The 18,633-nt window shown below is 43.8% G+C and overlaps 1 protein-coding gene across 1 annotated transcript in view; it reads left to right on the top strand.

The window, feature by feature from the left end:
* Positions 1-4,857: 4,857 nt before the first annotated feature.
* Positions 4,858-18,633, top strand: part of LOC126291507 (chymotrypsin-2-like) — a 40,570-nt gene continuing 26,794 nt past the window's right edge. Inside the window, exon 1 of the mRNA XM_049985013.1 lies at positions 4,858-5,194. Coding sequence (XP_049840970.1) covers positions 4,858-5,194 — 337 coding nt within the window. The remainder of the gene's footprint in view (positions 5,195-18,633) is intronic.

Here is an 18,633-nt window from a genome sequence, read left to right as displayed (position 1 = left end):
GGAGATGAGTGAGACGTAGGAGTTGGTCATGGGAAGGTCAGAAGCCACACTGGGTGTTGGGGAGGAGGTGGTTTCGGCGGAGGTGGTGCTGGATGAGCGAGAGTCAGGCGCTTAAGTACTCCATCGGGGGCGTCGCTATTGGTCGCTGCAACCACGTGTTCCACTGTGGCGCCCTCACACTAAAAGCGGGCCGGGAGGCGCGCGCCACCACAGCTTACGACGCGATGGCTAAGAGACTTCTAGGGGTCTTCGACAACCATGACGTCTGGCGCGGATTCAAATTCCACGGCGCACGGTACCAGAATACCCACTCATCCATGTTGTTGAAAACTTGGAGTGACGTTGGTGCTCAAAAGACTCGCATAGCATTTACCAGTGACGATAGAGGTAAGAGGACCCGCAGCACTCATCTCCCCGATGAAATACGGCCCTACGATAAACGATGCCGTCAGTTCGCACCACACAGTCACCTTTGAAGAATGAAGTAGTACTGTTTGATGTGCGTGCGTGTTTTCCGCTGCATTTATCAAGCAGCTATGAGTGTTCGGATGAAAATCGGTCTTCGTCTGTCCGCAGAATGTTCCAGGACCATTCACTGTCGGTTTCCACGCGAGCAAGAAAATCCAGATCGAACGTATGTTGTGCTGGCAGCTGTGCAGGATGGAACTCCGGAACACGGGTGACTTTATGTGGATAGCAATGTAGGATATTTCGTAGGATTTTAGACACTGTGCTCGCAAGCGTCGCTCGATCCCTCCTGCACTTCTGTGGCCACATCTTCGACAGACGTCAGATCAAATGCATTACACCGTCTCCCATATTGGACTTCTGCCTGTCTTTTCGAATTCTGTTTCCATTCTCTCGAGATCCTTAGCAGACATAGGACCAATGACTCATTTCATATCCTTGGGTGACTGGAAATTCTGCAGGTCTACTGGCTCACAGTCGGCGTTCTTGTAAAAGAGCTTTGCCAGCAGCGCGCGATTTTTTATGGGGACAGCAATGTTAGGCGTCTCAGGCGCAAACTGAGAAACACCCATGTGCCGGCCGCCCTTTAGTGTGCATAAGCTGACCTTAAACCGCCATATATGATAGAATTTTTGTTAAAAAATTTTTCCATGATCTTTCCCACTGCGTCAACAATATGCAACGAAGAAACATGCCAAATTTAAACGGACGCGAAATCTCCAAAATTGGCGATGATTTACAGAAACTCGAAATTTAGCGCGTACTTCAGTGCGAGATGCTTATAATATACTACTGGCCATTAAAATTGCTACACCAAGAAGAAATGCAGATGATAAACGGGTATTCATTGGACTAATATATTATACTAAAACTGACACGTGATTACATTTTCACGCAATTTGGGTGCATAGATCCTGAGAAATCAGTACCCAGAACAACCACCTCTGGCCGTAATAACGGCCTTGATACGCCTGGGCAATGAGTCAAACAGATATTGGATGGCGTGTACAGGTACAGCTGCCCATGCAGCTTCAACACGAGACCCCAGTTCATCAAGAGTAGTGGCTAGCGTATTGTGACGAGCCAGTTGCTCGGCCACCATTGCACTGACCAGACGTTTTCAGTTGGTGAGAGATCTGGAGAATGTGCTGGACAGGGCAGCAGTCGAACATTTCCTGTATCCAGAAAGACCTGTACAGGACCTGCAACATGCGGTCGTGCATTATCCTGCTGAAATGTAGGGTTCCGCAGGGATCGAATGAAGGGTAGAGCCAAGGGTCGTAACACATCTGGAATGTAACGTCCACTGTTCAAAGTGCCGTCATTGCGAACAAGAGGTGACCGAGACGTGTAACCAATGGCACCCCATACCATCACGTCGGGTGATACGCCAGTATGGCGATGACGAATACACGCTTCCAATGTGCGTTAACCACGATGTCGCAAAACACGGATGCGTCCGTCATGATGCTGTAAACAGAACCTGGTCCATCCGAAAAAATTACGTTTTGCCATTCGTGCACCCAGGTTCGTCTTTGAGTACACCATCCCAGGAGCTCCTGTCTGTGTTGCAGCGTCAAGGGTAACCGCAGCCATGGTCTCTGAGCTTATTGTCCATGCTGCTGCAAACGTCCCCGAACTGTTCGTGCAGGCTGTTGTTGTTTTGCAAAGGTCCCTATCTGTTGACTCAGGGGTCGAGACGTGGCTGCACGGTCCGTTACAGCCATGCGGATAAGATGCCTGTCATATCGACTGCTAGTGATACGAGGCCGTTGGGATCCAGCACGGCGTTCCGTATTACCCTCCTGAACCCACCGATTCCGTATTCCGCTAAGAATCCGACCTTTAGGAAAGTCGGAAACGTGATGGTATGCCTTTCTCCTCCTTACACGAGGCATCACAACAACGTTTCACCAGGCAACGTCGGTCAACTGCTGTTTGTGTATGAGAAATACGTTGTAAACTTTCCTCATGTCAGCGCGTTGTAGGTGTCGCCACCGGCGTCAGTCTTGTGTGAATTCTCTGAAAAGCTAATAATTTGCAGATCACAGCATCTTCTTCCTGTCGGTTAAGTTTCGCGTCTGTAGCACGTCATCTTCGTGGTGTACCAATTTTAATGGGCAGTAGTGTATGCTAGCGGCAAGACACAATCAATGCCCTTTCTACGAGATAGCAACGGAAGTTCTATCGATGACAGTGCTGGCAAAGCAGAGTTAATAAATACAGCCTTCCGAAATTCCTTCACCAAAGAATACTAAGTAAATGACCCAAAATTCGTATCAAGAACAGCTGCCAACATGAATAACATAGAAGTAGATATCCTTGCAGTAGTAAAGCAACTTAGATCACTTAACAAAAGCAAGTCTCCCGGTCCAGAATGAATACCACTCAGCTTCCTTTCAAAGTATGCTGAAACAATAACTCCATACTTAACAATCATGTACAACAATTCACTCGATGAAACATCCGTACCCGAAGACTGGAAAGTTGCACAGGTCACACCAATATTCAAGACAGGTAGTAGAAGTACTCCAGTAAATTGCAGGCTCATTTCAGTAACGTCGATATGCAGCAGGATGTTGGAACATATATTGTGTTCGAACATTATGAATTACCTCCAAGGGAACGGTCTATTGACACACAGTGAACATTAATTTAGAAAACATCGTTCTCGCGAAACACAACTTGCTCTCTTCTCACATGAAGTGTTGAGTGCTATTGACAAGGAATTTCAGATCGATTCCGTATTTCTAGAGTTCTGGAACGCTTTTGACACTGTACCACACAAGTGGCTTGTAGAGAAATTAAGTGCTTATGGAACGTCTCAATTGTGTGACTGGATTCCTGGTTTCCTGTCAGAGAGGTCACAGTTCGTAGTAATTGACCGAAAGCGAGTAAAACAGAAGTGACTTGTGGCTTTTCCCAAGATAAGTGTTATAGGCCCTTTGCTGTTCCTTATCTATATAAACGACAATCTGAGAGGCCGTCTTAGGTTGTTTGCAGATGATGCCTTTCTTTTATCGTCTAGTAACGTCATCAGAAGATCAAATCAAATTGCAAAACACTTTAGAAAAGATATCTGTGTGGTGCAGAAATAGGCACTTGACCCTAAATAATGAAAAGTGTAAGGACATCCAACTGAGTGCTAAAAGGAAACCGGTAAACATCGGTTACATGATAAGTCAAATCTAAAGACCATAAATTCGACTAAATACCTAGGAATTACAGTTACCAACGACTTAAATTGGAATGAACGCATAGAAAACGTTGTGGGGAAGGCAAACCGAAGAGTGCGTTTTATTGGCAGGACACTTAAAAAATGTAATAGATCTACTAAAGTAGCTATCTACACTACGCTTGTCAGTCCTCTTTTGGATTACTGCTTAGCGGTGTGGGATCGTTACCAGATGGGATTGATGGAGTACATCGAGAAAGTTCAAAGAAGGGCAGCACGTTTTGTATTATCGCAAAATAGGGGAGAATGTCACTGAAATGATTCAGGATTGGAGTGGCATTGTTAAAACAAAGGCGTTTTTCGTTGCTGCGGAATCTTCTCACGAAATTTCATACACTGGTTTCTCCTACGAATGCGAAAATATTTTGTTGATGCCGACCTACATAGGGAGAAACGATCATCATAATAAAATAAGGGAAATCGGAGATCGCACGGAAAGATATAGGTGTTCGTTTTTTCCCCGCACTGTGCGAATTTGGAATAATAGAGAATTATTGTGAAGGTGGTTTGATGAACCCTCTACCAGGCAATTAAATGTGATTTGCAGAGTATCGATGTAGATGTAGATTCTGAGCAGTGGTTCTCTTTATACAGTTTTAAAACTGGAACTTCAATTATGTACACCCTATAAATCAGATTTGACCAGCCATAAACGAAATAATCGTGCAAGCTACAACTATGACGTTACTCCCTCCACTGTTACGTTAATTATTTTATGACGGTCAAGCACTCCATATTTAATAATTTCAAGACTCCTCTGATCATTATTTTTTTAAAAAAATTACAGTTACAGAATTAATTTCAGTCTTCGCACCAAAGATACTCTCTCATCGCTAAGCGCAGATATTGCTTTGTATGATCGCCAAAGATTAAACTTCGCAGAAAGCTGCAGTGACGCATCTGACGACCGATTAACAACTGAGGATATACGATGGCAGTGTTGTCTGCACCGTAAACAAAATCCCACGTCTCTTCAAAAGATTAACTGTTACATTAAACAGTACGGCATGCTGTCAGGTTTTTATTCTAAATTCAGCTCCGCATATAAAAGCAGTTCGAGTTAAAATGCTACTTTAGACTCATGTGAGACGAAATTATATTACGACAATATTTGATGGTACCTGTGCGCGTGAGGTACCACCGGAAATTTCCCAATGAAGCATCGAGCAGCACACCGCTGGAACACGGTGCAAGTGTGCTGGTTGGCCGCGTGGTGCGCTGTCGTCGCGTTGGTTCACTGCGGCCTCAACACGCCGGAGGAAATACGGAAGGGCAAGGAAGCATGGGAGAGGTGGCGTCGCGCAAGCAATAGCGACAGACATCCGGAGTGCAGAATATTTGGAGGCTTCCAGACGCACATCGGCGTGTACCCCTTCGCCATTTACATGCAGGTCAGGGAACACACCGATGTCTGGCACTGTTCCGGCAGCATCGTGGGCAAGGAGTGGGTTCTGTCAGCGCGCCACTGTGGGGGATATGAAATATGGGAAGGTGAGGAGCCATGATGTGTATATAGAAATTTGGTAAACCCTGTACTTATCCTGTCCACAGATCTTCTATTATGTGCCGCTGTCGGTAATGATTCGCTTGATGAATTACGAGAAGTGATCACCACAAATCGTTAGTCGTATGTGGATAGCCCATTACACTATTCGTTCGTTATCTCCGATGCTTCGTAAGTAAACTTAGGTGATCTTTTGTGCTGTCAGGCCCCTAGTTAACCCATTACACTATTCGTTCGTTATCTCCGATGCTTCGTAAATAAACTTAGGTGATCTTTTCTGTTGTCAGGCCCCTAGTTAACCACATTCTCGGAAATTTTGTCAAATTCGGAAGTAAGATACTATAATGCTTTCAACATAAGAATAAACCTGATGTAAACAAACACAAACGCGATGATTGGTCAGAAACGATAGTATACGTACACTGGTGTTGTTACGCTCTTGGAAGTAGTTCCTACTTATATATTAGATACTTTGTTAGTGAGTTAAGTTAAATGAAACGTTAAGATACTCAAATGTATTATCAGTCATCAACGTTTTTCTGTAGACTGTAGTGGTGCGAAGTGTGTGAAACTCCGTAAAAACAGTTTTGATCCTAAAATGCCGTTTAAAGCTTCATTGCGGATAGTGCGGGAAACGAACGAGTATCAGGAAGAATACATGGTTCGGTAATTTCCAAGAATGATTGCCTATAGAAGTTGCGGTGCACAAACGATACATATCGAACGTGCAATCTTAAATTATCATACGACTCTGGTGGCAGACGTTATTAAATTACATTAGATTAGATTAGTTTTTCGATCCATGCTGAGGAGATCTTCGTGGATGTGGAACATGTCAATATTTTTTTTAAAGCTGAAATAACAATACTAATAGTATGAATATATACAATATATCATTTGTTTCTATTAAAATATTCGTCAATGGAGTAGAAGGAGTTGGCCACTTGTAAGTCTTTCAGGCTCCTTTTAAACTGATCTCTATTTGTAACTAAATTTTTTATGTTTGCTGGCGAATTATTGAAGATGAGTGTTCCTGAGTAGTGACCCCTTTTTGAACTAAAGTAAGTGCTTTTAAGTCCTTGTGCAGATCATTTTTGTTCCTGGTATTGTATGTATGAACTGAGCTGTTTGTTGGAAAAAGAGATATATTATTTAGGACAAATTTCATTAAGGACTAAATATACTGAGAGGCAGTAATTAGTATACCCAGTTCTTTGAAGAGGTTTCTACAGGACGTCCGTGAATTTACTCCACAAATAGTACGTATTACACGCTTTTGTTTGACTTGAGTTACCCCAAAATATTATTCCATATGACATGATGGAATGAAAGTAGGCAAAGTATGCAAGATTTTTCATTTTTATGTCGTCTATGTCGTCTAACACTCGAATTGCAAATACAGATTTGTTAAGGCGTTTCTGCAGTTCTGTGGTGTGCTCCTCGCAACTGAATTTATTATCAAGTTGTAATCCGAGGAATTTAAGACTGTCAACCTCTTCTATCTACTCTTCTTCATACTTTATGCATATGCTGGGTGGAAACCTGTTATAGGTTCTGAATTGCATATAGTGAGTATTTTTGAAGTTTAATGTCAATGAGTTGGCGTTAAACCTTTTATTAATATCCATGAAAATTTCATTATCAGATCTTTCTAGAACTACACTCGACATACTATTTATTGCAATACTTGGGTCATCTGCAAACAAAACGAACTCTGCTTCTGGCAGTGTAACTGATGAGAGATCATTAATGTACACAAGAAAAAGGAATGGCCCTCAGATGGATTCTTGTGGGACACCACATGTAATTTCTTCCCATACTGATGATGACTGATGACTTAATTCACTAGTCTCTTGCACTGACGCCCTTTGTTTTCTGTTAGTGAGGTATGACTTGAACCATTTTGCAGCACTGCCTGTGACACCATAGAATATTAATTTATTTAAAACGATGTTGTGGTTCACACAATCGAATGCCTCTGATAAATCACAGAAAATACCTGCTGCTTGTAACTTGTTATTTAATGAATTAAGTACATTTTCACTGTAGATGTAAATAGCCTTCTCGATATCAGAACCCTTCAGAAATCCAAACTGTGTTTTGATGATATGTTATTTGTGGTCAGATGATTGAGAAGCTTCCTGTACATTACTTTTTCTAAAATTTTTGAGAATGCTGGCAAAAGTGAAATCGGTCTGTAGTTTGATGGTATCTCTTTATCCCCTTTCTTGAATAGAGGCTTAATATCTGCATATATTAGCCACTCTGGAAATGTCCCAGTTATAATTGACTGGTTATACAAGTAATTCAGAATTGTACTAAACTCACAAGAACATGCCTTAATTGACTTTGCTGATATTTCATCGTAACCACTAGAATGCTTTGTTTTTAAAGATTTTATTATGGAAGTCATTTCTTTTGGTGAAGTGAGTGACATATTCATGTACCTGAAGCTATTTGTAAAGGCTAGTTTCAGATATTCAAGGGGATATCCGTTCTATTAGTAACGGATATAAAGTACTTGTTAAATAGATTTGCCACCCTATGCCCAACGGTTACTATTGTCTCATCTACCATTAGTTAGTTTACGGTGGTCGCTACAGCAACGACAAAAGAAGAGCATTACAAAAAATACATGTAATTGCAAAGGAGACACCTTACTCGTCGTTGGTGTTGTCATCATGTGAAAGTCCATTACGGTGGTCTGGTTGGATAATCTGGAAGAACGATGGGTAATTTCCAAGAATGGTTGCCTATCGAAGTTGCGGTTCCAAACGATACATATCGCACATGCGATCATAAATCGATCATGAGACTCTGGTGGCGGGCATTATGATCAATTATTTGTGATCGTCGTTTTTATCTCTTTTCCGTCGTTCCCTTACTTGCTCTAAATTACATACCTCCACGAATTATTTGTGAGTTGCTAGGAAATCCTAGACGATTTATGTCGTTAGTGACTGTGATGTCTGCTGTTCTTGAGGATTCTTCGACGGATTCTCTCACATGGAAAAATCTAATTCCATGTTTATCCAGCGTAGGAAATTGTTCGACTTTTTGTCGCAAATATGGATTACTACCAGATGAGGAAAGAAGGGACTGTGTAGACTGGTGGTGAGAAGTGTGCAAAACTCAGTAAGAACGGTTTCGATGCTAAATAAAGTTTACAATTTCATTGCGGACAGTGTGGGAAACGAAAGAGTAACAGGAAGAACACATGGTTCTTCCAGACTATCCATCCAGACCACTGTAATGGACTTTCACATGATGACAACACCGACGACGAGTAAGGTAAGTCGTCTCCTTTTCAATTACAAGTATTTTTGTAACGCTCTTCTTTTGTCGTTGCTGTAGCGACCACCCTAAACTAACTCATAACGCCTGCCATCAGAGTCGCATGATCGATTTACGATCGCACGTTAGATATGTATCATTTGGTCACAGCAACTTCGATAGGCAATAATTCTTGGAAATTTCCTTTTTCTTAATCTCGCTTTAGCTACGTAGCTTTTATTTCAAAAATCATGTGCGGTCACTGCTTTTGCAGCCTTGTGCTCTCATTGACGCGCAATATGAAAATGGCTGAAGCTGTTTTTTTTTTTGTTCTGTAATGAAACAGGTGCGTGGAACATGGTTAAAAGTGTCGAGAAATAGGCTGTTCTTAGTGTTTTTCATAGATTTACGGACATAATCGGATTTGGAGTTTTCAATAAAATGGTTCAAATGGCTCTGAGCACTATGGTATTAAACTTCTCAGGTCATCAGTCACGTAGAACTTAGAAATACTTAAACCTAACTAACCTAAGGAAATCACAAACATCCATGCCCGAGGCAGGATTCGAACCTGCGACCGTAGGGGTCGCGCGGTTCCAGATTGTAGCGCCTAGAACCGATCGGCCAACCAGGTGGCTACCGCGTTTTCCCACCGTTGTATATAACGTCCAGGGACCACCCGTTAAAAAAAAAAGTCTCGCAACCGAACTGTACCTTCCAAACTCACCTAAACGACAAACTGCACTACAGCTCAGCCCATAACCACAACTAAGGTCTTCAGATACTGTGAGTTGAAAATGAAGATGAAGACGAAGACAAAGTAAGATCATTATCCACTTTATTTGAACTTCCATTGGCGATAAACGTCCGAACATGAGGACTTTTATGACCACGCAGAATTCCAGATTATATTTTCTATTTTCGTCAGTATCTAACACGCCAACTAAAAAAAAAAAAAAGAAAAGAAAAGAAAGCGGTTGCCGAAAGTACGATTTAGTGGATGGCGTGCTTTTTTCCGCTAGATGTGATAGTGTTAGACAGAAATAATTTTCATGCCTGTGAATGTCGCGACTATACACGTCATATTGTAAGTTTAATTAAGATGAAATTACAGTGTCAGCGGTACTAGCAATTCGTTTCCGTTGGGCATAGCCAATCGGTTGATAGTATACGGTAGCCACTTGGAATCGCTGAATCAAACGATTCTTTGAGGGGAAGATACGAAATGGTTGCTTTTGTATTCCATATAGAGAACACTAGATTAACTACACTACTGATCATTAAAATTGTTACATCACGAAGATCACGTGCTACGGACGCGAAATTTTGCCGACACGAAGAAGATGCTGTGATATGCAAATTATTAGCTTTTCAGAGCATTCATACAAGGTTGGCGCCGGTGGCGACACCTACAACGTGCCGACATGAGGAAAGTTTCCAAATGATTTCTCATACACAAACAGCAGTTGACCGGCGTTGCCTGGTGAAACGTTGTTGTGATGCCTCGTGTAAGGAGGAGAAATGCGTTCCATCAGGTTTCCGACTTTGATAAAGGTCGGATTGTAGCCTATCGCGACTGCGGTTTATCGTATCGCGACATTTCTGCTCGCGTTGGTCGAGATCCAATGACTGTTAGCAGAATATGGAACGCCGTGCTGGATCCCAACGGCCTCGTATCACTAGCAGTCGAGATGACAGGCATCTTATCGGCATGGCTGTAACGGATCGTGCAGCAACGTCTCGTTCCCTGAGTTTGCAAGACAGCAACCATCTGCACGAACAGTTCGACGACGTTTGCAGCAGAATGGACAATCAGTTTGGAGACCATGGCTGCCGTGACCCCTGACGGTGCATCACAGACATGAGCGTCTGCGATGGTGTACTCGACGACGAACCTGGGTGCACGAATGGCAAAACGTCATTTTTTTCGGATGAATCCAAGTTCTGTTTACAACATCTTGATGGTCGCATGCGTGATTGGCGACATCGCGGTGAACACACATTGGAAGCGTGTGTTCGTCATCGCCACACTGGCGTATCACCCGCCGTGATGGTATGGGGTGCCATAGGTTACACGTCTCGGTCACCTCTTGTTCGCAATGACGGCACTTTGAACAGTGGACGTTACATTTCAGATGTGTTACGACCCTTGGTTCCACCCTTCATTCGATCTCTGAGAAACCCTAAATTTCAGCAGGATAATGCACGACCGCATGTTGCAGGTCCTGTACAGGTCTTTCTGGATACAGGAAATGTTCGACTGCTGCCCTGTCCAGCACATTCTCCAGATCTCTCACCAATTGTAAACGTCTGGTCAATGGTGGCCGAGCAACTGGCTCGTCACATTACGCCAGTCACTACTCTTGATGAACTGTGGTATCGTGTTAAAGCTGCATGGGCAGCTGTACCTGTACACGCCATCCAATCTCTGTTTGACTCAATGCCCAGGCGTTATTAGGGCCAGAGGTGGTTCTTATGGGTACTGATTTCTCAGGATCTATGCACCCAAATTGCGTGAAAATGTAATCACATGTCAGTTCTAGTATAATAAAATGGCTCTGAGCACTATGGGACTTACCATCTGTGGTCATCAGTCCCCTAGAACTTAGAACTACTTAAACCTAACTAACCTAAGGACATCACACACATCCATCCCCGAGGCAGGATTCGAACCTGCGACCGTAGCAGTCACGCGGTTCCGGACTGAGCGACTTAACCGCGAGACCACCGCGGCCGGCGTTCTAGTGTAATACACTCCTGGAAATTGAAATAAGAACACCGTGAATTCATTGTCCCAGGAAGGGGAAACTTTATTGACATATTCCTGGAGTCAGATACATCACATGATCACACTGACAGAACCACAGGCACATAGACACAGGCAACAGAGCATGCACAATGTCGGCACTAGTACAGTGTATATCCACCTTTCGCAGCAATGCAGGCTGCTATTCTCCCATGGAGACGATCGTAGAGATGCTGGATGTAGTCCTGTGGAACGGCTTGCCATGCCATTTCCACCTGGCGCCTCAGCTGGAACAGCATTCGTGCTGGACGTGCAGACCGCATGAGACGACGCTTCATCCAGTCCCAAACATACTCAATGGGGGACAGATCCGGAGATCTTGCTGGCCAGGATAGTTGACTCACACCTTCTAGAGCACGTTGGGTGGCACGGGATACATGCGGACGTGCATTGTCCTGTTGGAACAGCAAGTTCCCTTGCCGGTCTAGGAATGGTAGAACGATGGGTTCGATGACGGTTTGGATGTACCGTGCACTATTCAGTGTCCCGTCGACGATCACCAGAGGTGTACGGCCAGTGTAGGAGATCGCTCCCCACACCATGATGCCGGGTGTTGGCCCTGTGTGCCTCGGTCGTATGCAGTCCTGATTGTGGCGCTCACCTGCACGGCGCCAAACACGCATACAACCATCATTGGCACCAAGGCAGAAGCGACTCTCATCGCTGAAGACGACACGTCTCCATTCGTCCCTCCATTCACGCCTGTCGCGACACCACTGGAGGCGGGCTGCACGATGTTGGGGCGTAAGCGGAAGACGGCCTAACGGTGTGCGGGACCGTAGCCCAGCTTCATGGAGACGGTTGCGAATGGTCCTCGCCGATACCCCAGGAGCAACAGTGTCCCTAATTTGCTGGGAAGTGGCGGTGCGGTCCCCTACGGCACTGCGTAGGATCCTACGGTCTTGGCGTGCATCCGTGCGTCGCTGCGGTCCGGTCCCAGGTCGACGGGCACGTGCACCTTCCGCCGACCACTGGTGACAACATCGATGTACTGTGGAGACCTCACGCCCCACGTGTTGAGCAATTCGGCGGTACGTCCACCCGGCCTCCCGCATGCCCACTATACGCCCTCGCTCAAAGTCCGTCAACTGCACATACGGTTCACGTCCACGCTGTCGCGGCATGCTACCAGTGTTACAGACTGCGATGGAGCTCCGTATGCCACGGCAAACTGGCTGACACTGACGGCGGCGGTGCACAAATGCTGCGCAGCTAGCGCCATTCGACGGCCAACACCGCGGTTCCTGGTGTGTCCGCTGTGCCGTGCGTGTGATCATTGCTTGTACAGCCCTCTCACAGTGTCCGGAGCAAGTATGGTGGGTCTGACACACCGGTGTCAATGTGTTCTTTTTTCCATTTCCAGGAGTGTATATTAGTCCAATGAATACCCATTTATCATCTGCATTTCGTTTTGGTGTAGCAATTTTTTTGGACAGTAGTGTATAAACAATTTAGTTATAATGAATTTTATGGTTGGTTACTGATTTTTTGTTTTTTTCCGAATACAACAGTAAAATATGTATCCTTTATTTCAGATGAGTATGCAGGTCAGCTGAGGAATAGGATATTAGTGTTAACAAAGGCGAAAAACTCATAGTTCAGTTGATGTAGGCTGCAGTAGGTACTGGGAGATGAAGAAGCTTGCACAGGATAGAGTAGCATGGGGAGCTGCATCAAACCAGTCTCAGGACTGAAGACAACAACAACATATGGGTTAACTGAAGAATAGGATACTACTACTACCAGTATACAGGGTGTTACAAAAAGGTACAGCCAAACTTTCAGGGAACATTCCTCACACACAAAGAAAGAAAATATGTTGACATGTGTCCAGAAACCAGGTGACGTAAAACCAGGTAGCGTAAGAATAACATTGAGAACATTTTAGATGGTGAGTCGCCAAGTGGACTTTTTGTGGCGAGGTGAGGTGTGATACATCCTGGGGCAGGTATGCATGGCTGAACATATCACCCCATGGTCCATTGCAAACGCTAAGGGGAAAGCAGCCTGTGCTGTTCTGTGATGCCTTGAGGTGTCTTGTGTATGGGACAGACATAAACGTGCCTTGAAGTTCAGTGACGTCATTATAACCATGACTGTATACTCGGAAATAGAGACAACTTTCCCCTGCGTCCAGTGGTGGGTCTCAGCTGTGACAGTGCATGCAGCCCTAAACGGACGTCTGTGTGTGCTGTGACAGCTGACGGCAGCATCACTTTGTGGGGGCTTTGGCATGTGTTGAATGCATGTCTGTTGCATTATTTTGCGAGCGGGCCTGTAGGCTGTGCTGTGTGCTATTTGGACAGGTTGCGAGTTGATTTCGTGTCTGCACATCGGTGTACTGGATTATTTAGGAACAGTTTACAGGTCTGTACTGAAATTATTTCGGAAAACTAGGAGTTGTTTGCGTGTCTGCAGATTGTGTATTGTGTCCCCAAGCACATCAGTGTTATAAATATACTCATTCCCTAAATAAATTGTTTCAAAATAAATAGAGTGCACTCCTCCCTTACTGTGTACAGCAGCCCGGCACTGGTTGAGTCATTTTCGTGCCATTTTCACTCTACAGGCCACCAGCTGGGATTTGGCCACAGGAGGGATGACGGTACCCTCTGGTGGCAGTAATGTGTACTAGGACAGTTGGAGCCTAGATCTCGTGGTGGAGACATTGCTTGAAAAATAATAAAGGGGTCCATCATAGAGAGAATTGGCCGGTCACAGCGGCTGTGCGGTTCTGGCGCTGCAGTCCGGAACCGTGAGGCTGCTACGATCGCAGGTTCGAAACCTGCCTCGGGCATAGGTGTGTGTGATGTCCTTAGGTTAGTTAGGTTTAAGTAGTTCTAAGTTCTAGGGGACTTATGACCTAAGATGTTGAGTCTCATAGTGCTCAGAGACATAGAGAGAGTTGTTTTCCCACCATTTCGCCCCACCATCTTGGATGACATCATGCGCTGTTGTGCACATTAGCACACTTTAGTACACGTTAGTGCACTTTAGTGTATATTAGCCTGACAACATTGGTTGGTAAAGGGGTGTGGCGGTCGGTTGAGGAACGTGGTGGAGACTTTAATTATTTTCTTGCAAGTCCACAGGGGCATGGCATTCGTGAAAATTCATTCGAAGTCCACAGTAGCGCTCTCTGGTGGTGTACTAGGCCTCGTGGTGAATACATTGTATGCCGCCATCTTGAATAATGGTAGTCATATAATTAGATGACGTTACAGACGACAGCACGCCCTGATGCTGTTACTGTGTACTAAGTCAATTGGAGCTCTTTGTGAACTCACTGTTTGCCGCCATCTTTGATAGTGGTACTTGCGTCATCATCTGACGTCACAGTAGCGCCTTCTGACAGTGGTGATGTATACTAAGTCACTTGGGCTCTGGACTTTGTGTTGAACAAACTGGGTGTCGCCATCTTGGATTACATCACAGATGAGAGTGCCCTCTGGTCGTAGCGATGTGTACTAACTCAGTTGGAGTGCGGACGTCATGGTGAACACACTGGATGCCCACACTGCATGGAATTGTTTAAATAAAGACTTATGCTCAAGTCCTTTTCTGACAAATCCTTAGGAGGAGGTGGCGGTCGGGTGACTGAGGCTACTCCAAATGTCTTTTCTTTCGCGCCATTTTCTTAGCTTAGTCGATATATGCGAACTGACTTTTGCTTATGGCTAAAATTCAAACTTGGAGCCAGTTCATAGGAAGAAGTGGCGATCGGGTGACTTAGGTTAGTGGAGGTAGGCCAAGTGCGCTATTTTCCTGCGATTATCTTTGCTTAGTAGAAATACCCTGGGTGTGGTGCATTATCCTGTTGGAATTTGAACTTCACTTCATTTTTCTGAGAGGAGAGGAGAGGAGGAGAGGGGGCCATGGCACTTTCCCACCAAAATTCAAACTTCCCGTCAAAACTCCGTCATCTTTCGCATCCTCCATTTCGGGTGATGTCATGCCAAGTCTATACGCAGCCATCTTGGATGACATCATCACCGCCATCTTGCATACATCTGGCAACAATGCAGAGTGGGCCACAACACACATTGTTCTAACAGTCAACATTTTTCCAGACGCCATATTTAACTAAGCTAGCGAATCCCTTTCAGATCTTAACGTATAAAAATGACAGCGCAAGACAGTTTCTGAAGTTCTGTTTCTGCCTTTCGGAAGATGTCCCTCATGTAAACGTAGTATGTATTGGCCCCCAGGATGCGTTACAACAATGTTTTGTTTTCTACTGGCAGCGACATCAACAACCTAGCAGTTGTGGCATTGTAACTGTTCGGTATGTATGTGTTACTGCAAATGATCGATCTGCAGTATTTAAACACGAATATCCCTAGAATACGATTTCACGCGATTTTACTTTAGCGTGTAATTTCTACTACATAGAGCCCCTAATCCATATGCACTCTGAAAGCAGATAAAGTGTGAGAGACCGGAAAACGTTTCTCATGTGTGCGTATCTGCTTCCTCGTACTTCTCTGAGCGGCTGTAGATGTAACCTAATAATGATTTTTTTGTACACATCTATGACACAATCGAAAGGTACACACTTTGGTGTGCATGTGTAAGATGTGCAAGATTAATTTGCCTCCTTGCATAATTAATATTATAAACTAGGTACTTCAATTTTGAGTGTTCACAGTTTTGCTGTTGTTGTGGTCTTAAGTGCAGAGACTTGTTTTATGTAGCTCTCCATGCTACTCTAACCTCTGCAAGCGTCATCATTGCCATGCAGGGTAGACAGACAGACGAATTGTCACTGTCCGTGCGCCTCCCCACATCGGAGGTTCGAGTCCTCCTTCGGGCATGGGTGTATGTGTTGTCCATAGCATATGTTAGTATTAGTTAGATTAAGTAGTGTGTAGGCTTAGGGACCGATGACCTCTGCAGTTCGGTCCCATAAGACCTTACAACCACATCACCATCTCCGAGTAACTACTGCAACCTACATCCTTCTGAATCCGCTAAGTGTATTTATCTTTTGGTCTCCCTCTATGAATTTTACCCACACAGTTCCCTCCAGTACTAAATTGGTGATTCTTTGATGCCTCAGAATGCATCCTACCAACCGATCCTTTCTTCTAGTCAAGTTGTGCCACAATTTTCTGTTCTTCCAGATTCTATTGAGTACCACCTCATTAGCTGCATGGTCTACCCATCTAATCGTCAGCATTCTCGTGTTACACCACATCTCGAAAGCTTCTATTCTCTTCTTGTCTAAACTATTTATCGTCCATGTTTCACTTCCATACATGGCTACACTCGATACAAATATTTTCAGAAAATACTTCCTGACGCTTAAATCTATACTCGATGTTGACAAATTTCTCTTCTTCAGAAACGCTTCCCTTGCCGTAGACACTCTACATTTTGTGTCCTCGTCCTCTCTACTTCGACCATAATCAGTTATTTTGCTTCTGAAATAGCAAATCTCGTTTACTACTTTACGTTACTCAATCTAATTCCCTCGGAATCACCTAACTTAATTCGACTACATTCCATTATCCTCGTTTTGTTTTTGTTGACACTCATGTTACATCCTTCTTTCAAGACATTGTCCATTCCGTTGAACTTCTCTTCCATGTCCTTTACTGTCTCTCACATATTTAAAATGTCATCGGCAAACCTCAAAGTTCTTATTTCTTGTCCATGAATTTCAATTACTACACCAAATTTTGCTTTTGTTTGTTTTACTGATTGAACAACGACGGGACAGGGTGCAAACCTTGAAAGTCTGCCCCTAACTCGTTTGTTATGCTGATTATTTTTCATGTAAGAAGTATCTCCCTTTAATATAAGCGGACGCAGTGCTCCATGGTTCCCATTTCTACCGCTATGTGTCTAATTCTTTCAATTAGGCCCGATAAATTGAGATACGGGTAATCAAACCCGCTAGAAAAGATAGTATTCTAATTTAAAAATGAAGCAACGGATAACGCAACATCGGTGAATGGCCATGGAGAAACGTGCACATTAGGGACTGTAAGACTTTTTTTTTTTTGATTCTATGAATTCAGTTAGTCGCATAAAGTGCATAATGCATACAATGGATATGCCTGGATTGAAAATTCATAGAATGTAGTCATTATCTCAGTGGAATGGATGAAGAATACTGAATAACGCTAACAGAGAATTTCAATTATCATTCTGATTTATTTCGATAATATTTAAGAAAACTATTACCCTCTGTGACAAAACATACATGAAATCTATTATACTTAAGAAAACGACCACTCTCAGAGACAAACCTTCATGAAGCACTCACTATCTCTTGCATCTCGTCATATCGGAAACATGTACAACAGTTACATCTACTAAAGATTAAAATGGGTAAAAATGAATGTTACTGAATGGAGGCCTCTTAACACCATTCAGTTATTGTCACATCTATTTAACGCGCGGAGTAGGGAAGGATGTTACCTTTCACTCTCTGAAACATTACTTGGGTTACTACACATGCAGTACCATGGGGATAAGTTCATGTTGAAACCGCGTGTTATGCAACCGCAATGCAACGTGAGCAAACCGGCCAAGTCTTCATGACTCCAGATTATTCATGCTATGATTAACGAAAGGCAAATCCAGTGACTGCCGTTATGAATGCTGGCAACACGTGGCCAAGTTCGCAACAAATAAACGAGTAAAATAAACCGTTGAATCAAGAAAAATTTTATATTGCTTTTTCCAGAACTAAACTATACAACAAATGGAAACATTAATGAATCTATCCGCTATTGACCTTAGAACAAGAACCGTTAGTTCATGCCCTCAGTCACCTCGCGCCAAAATCCGCTAGTTGAAACACATTAATCTGAAAAATTTCTACAAATGAAATATCGCTGAACATTTCCCGGTATTAATGCTGACCCGAACATGTTTCATAATCAATGTTACCCCAAACAAACCTACATTATGAATAACTTCTCTCACCATCCATGACGAGCGCCGCACCCCTGCGTCCGTCTCGTTCAATCGGCGGCCCCAGAGTGTCCTAACATGGCGTGTTCCAGGACCAACCGCCAACCGTTCAAAAAAACTGCTGGCGTGGGTAGGACCTCAGTGAGAACCAACCTCACAAACTCTGCCCTGCTCATCCTCACCATCTTTGGAATCGCGAACTCCCTGCCGAATCTGCTCACGTTGTTATGTTGGTGCTAAACTACCCTACTGATGCCATCTTTGACTAACCCAGATTATTATATATCCCATGCATAATTACGTTTATCCATCCACATACATCACGGGATGTCTATAATATATCATACAATCTCCATTAATCTTTATTTTACAATTGCCATTACCAACTATCGCCCATATAAAAAGGTACTCATCAGCATTTAA

This window comes from Schistocerca gregaria, chromosome 9 (genome assembly GCF_023897955.1).
Source record: "Schistocerca gregaria isolate iqSchGreg1 chromosome 9, iqSchGreg1.2, whole genome shotgun sequence".
NCBI classification, from domain to species: Eukaryota; Metazoa; Arthropoda; class Insecta; order Orthoptera; family Acrididae; genus Schistocerca; species Schistocerca gregaria.
This window is presented reverse-complemented; position numbering and strand designations above follow the sequence as displayed.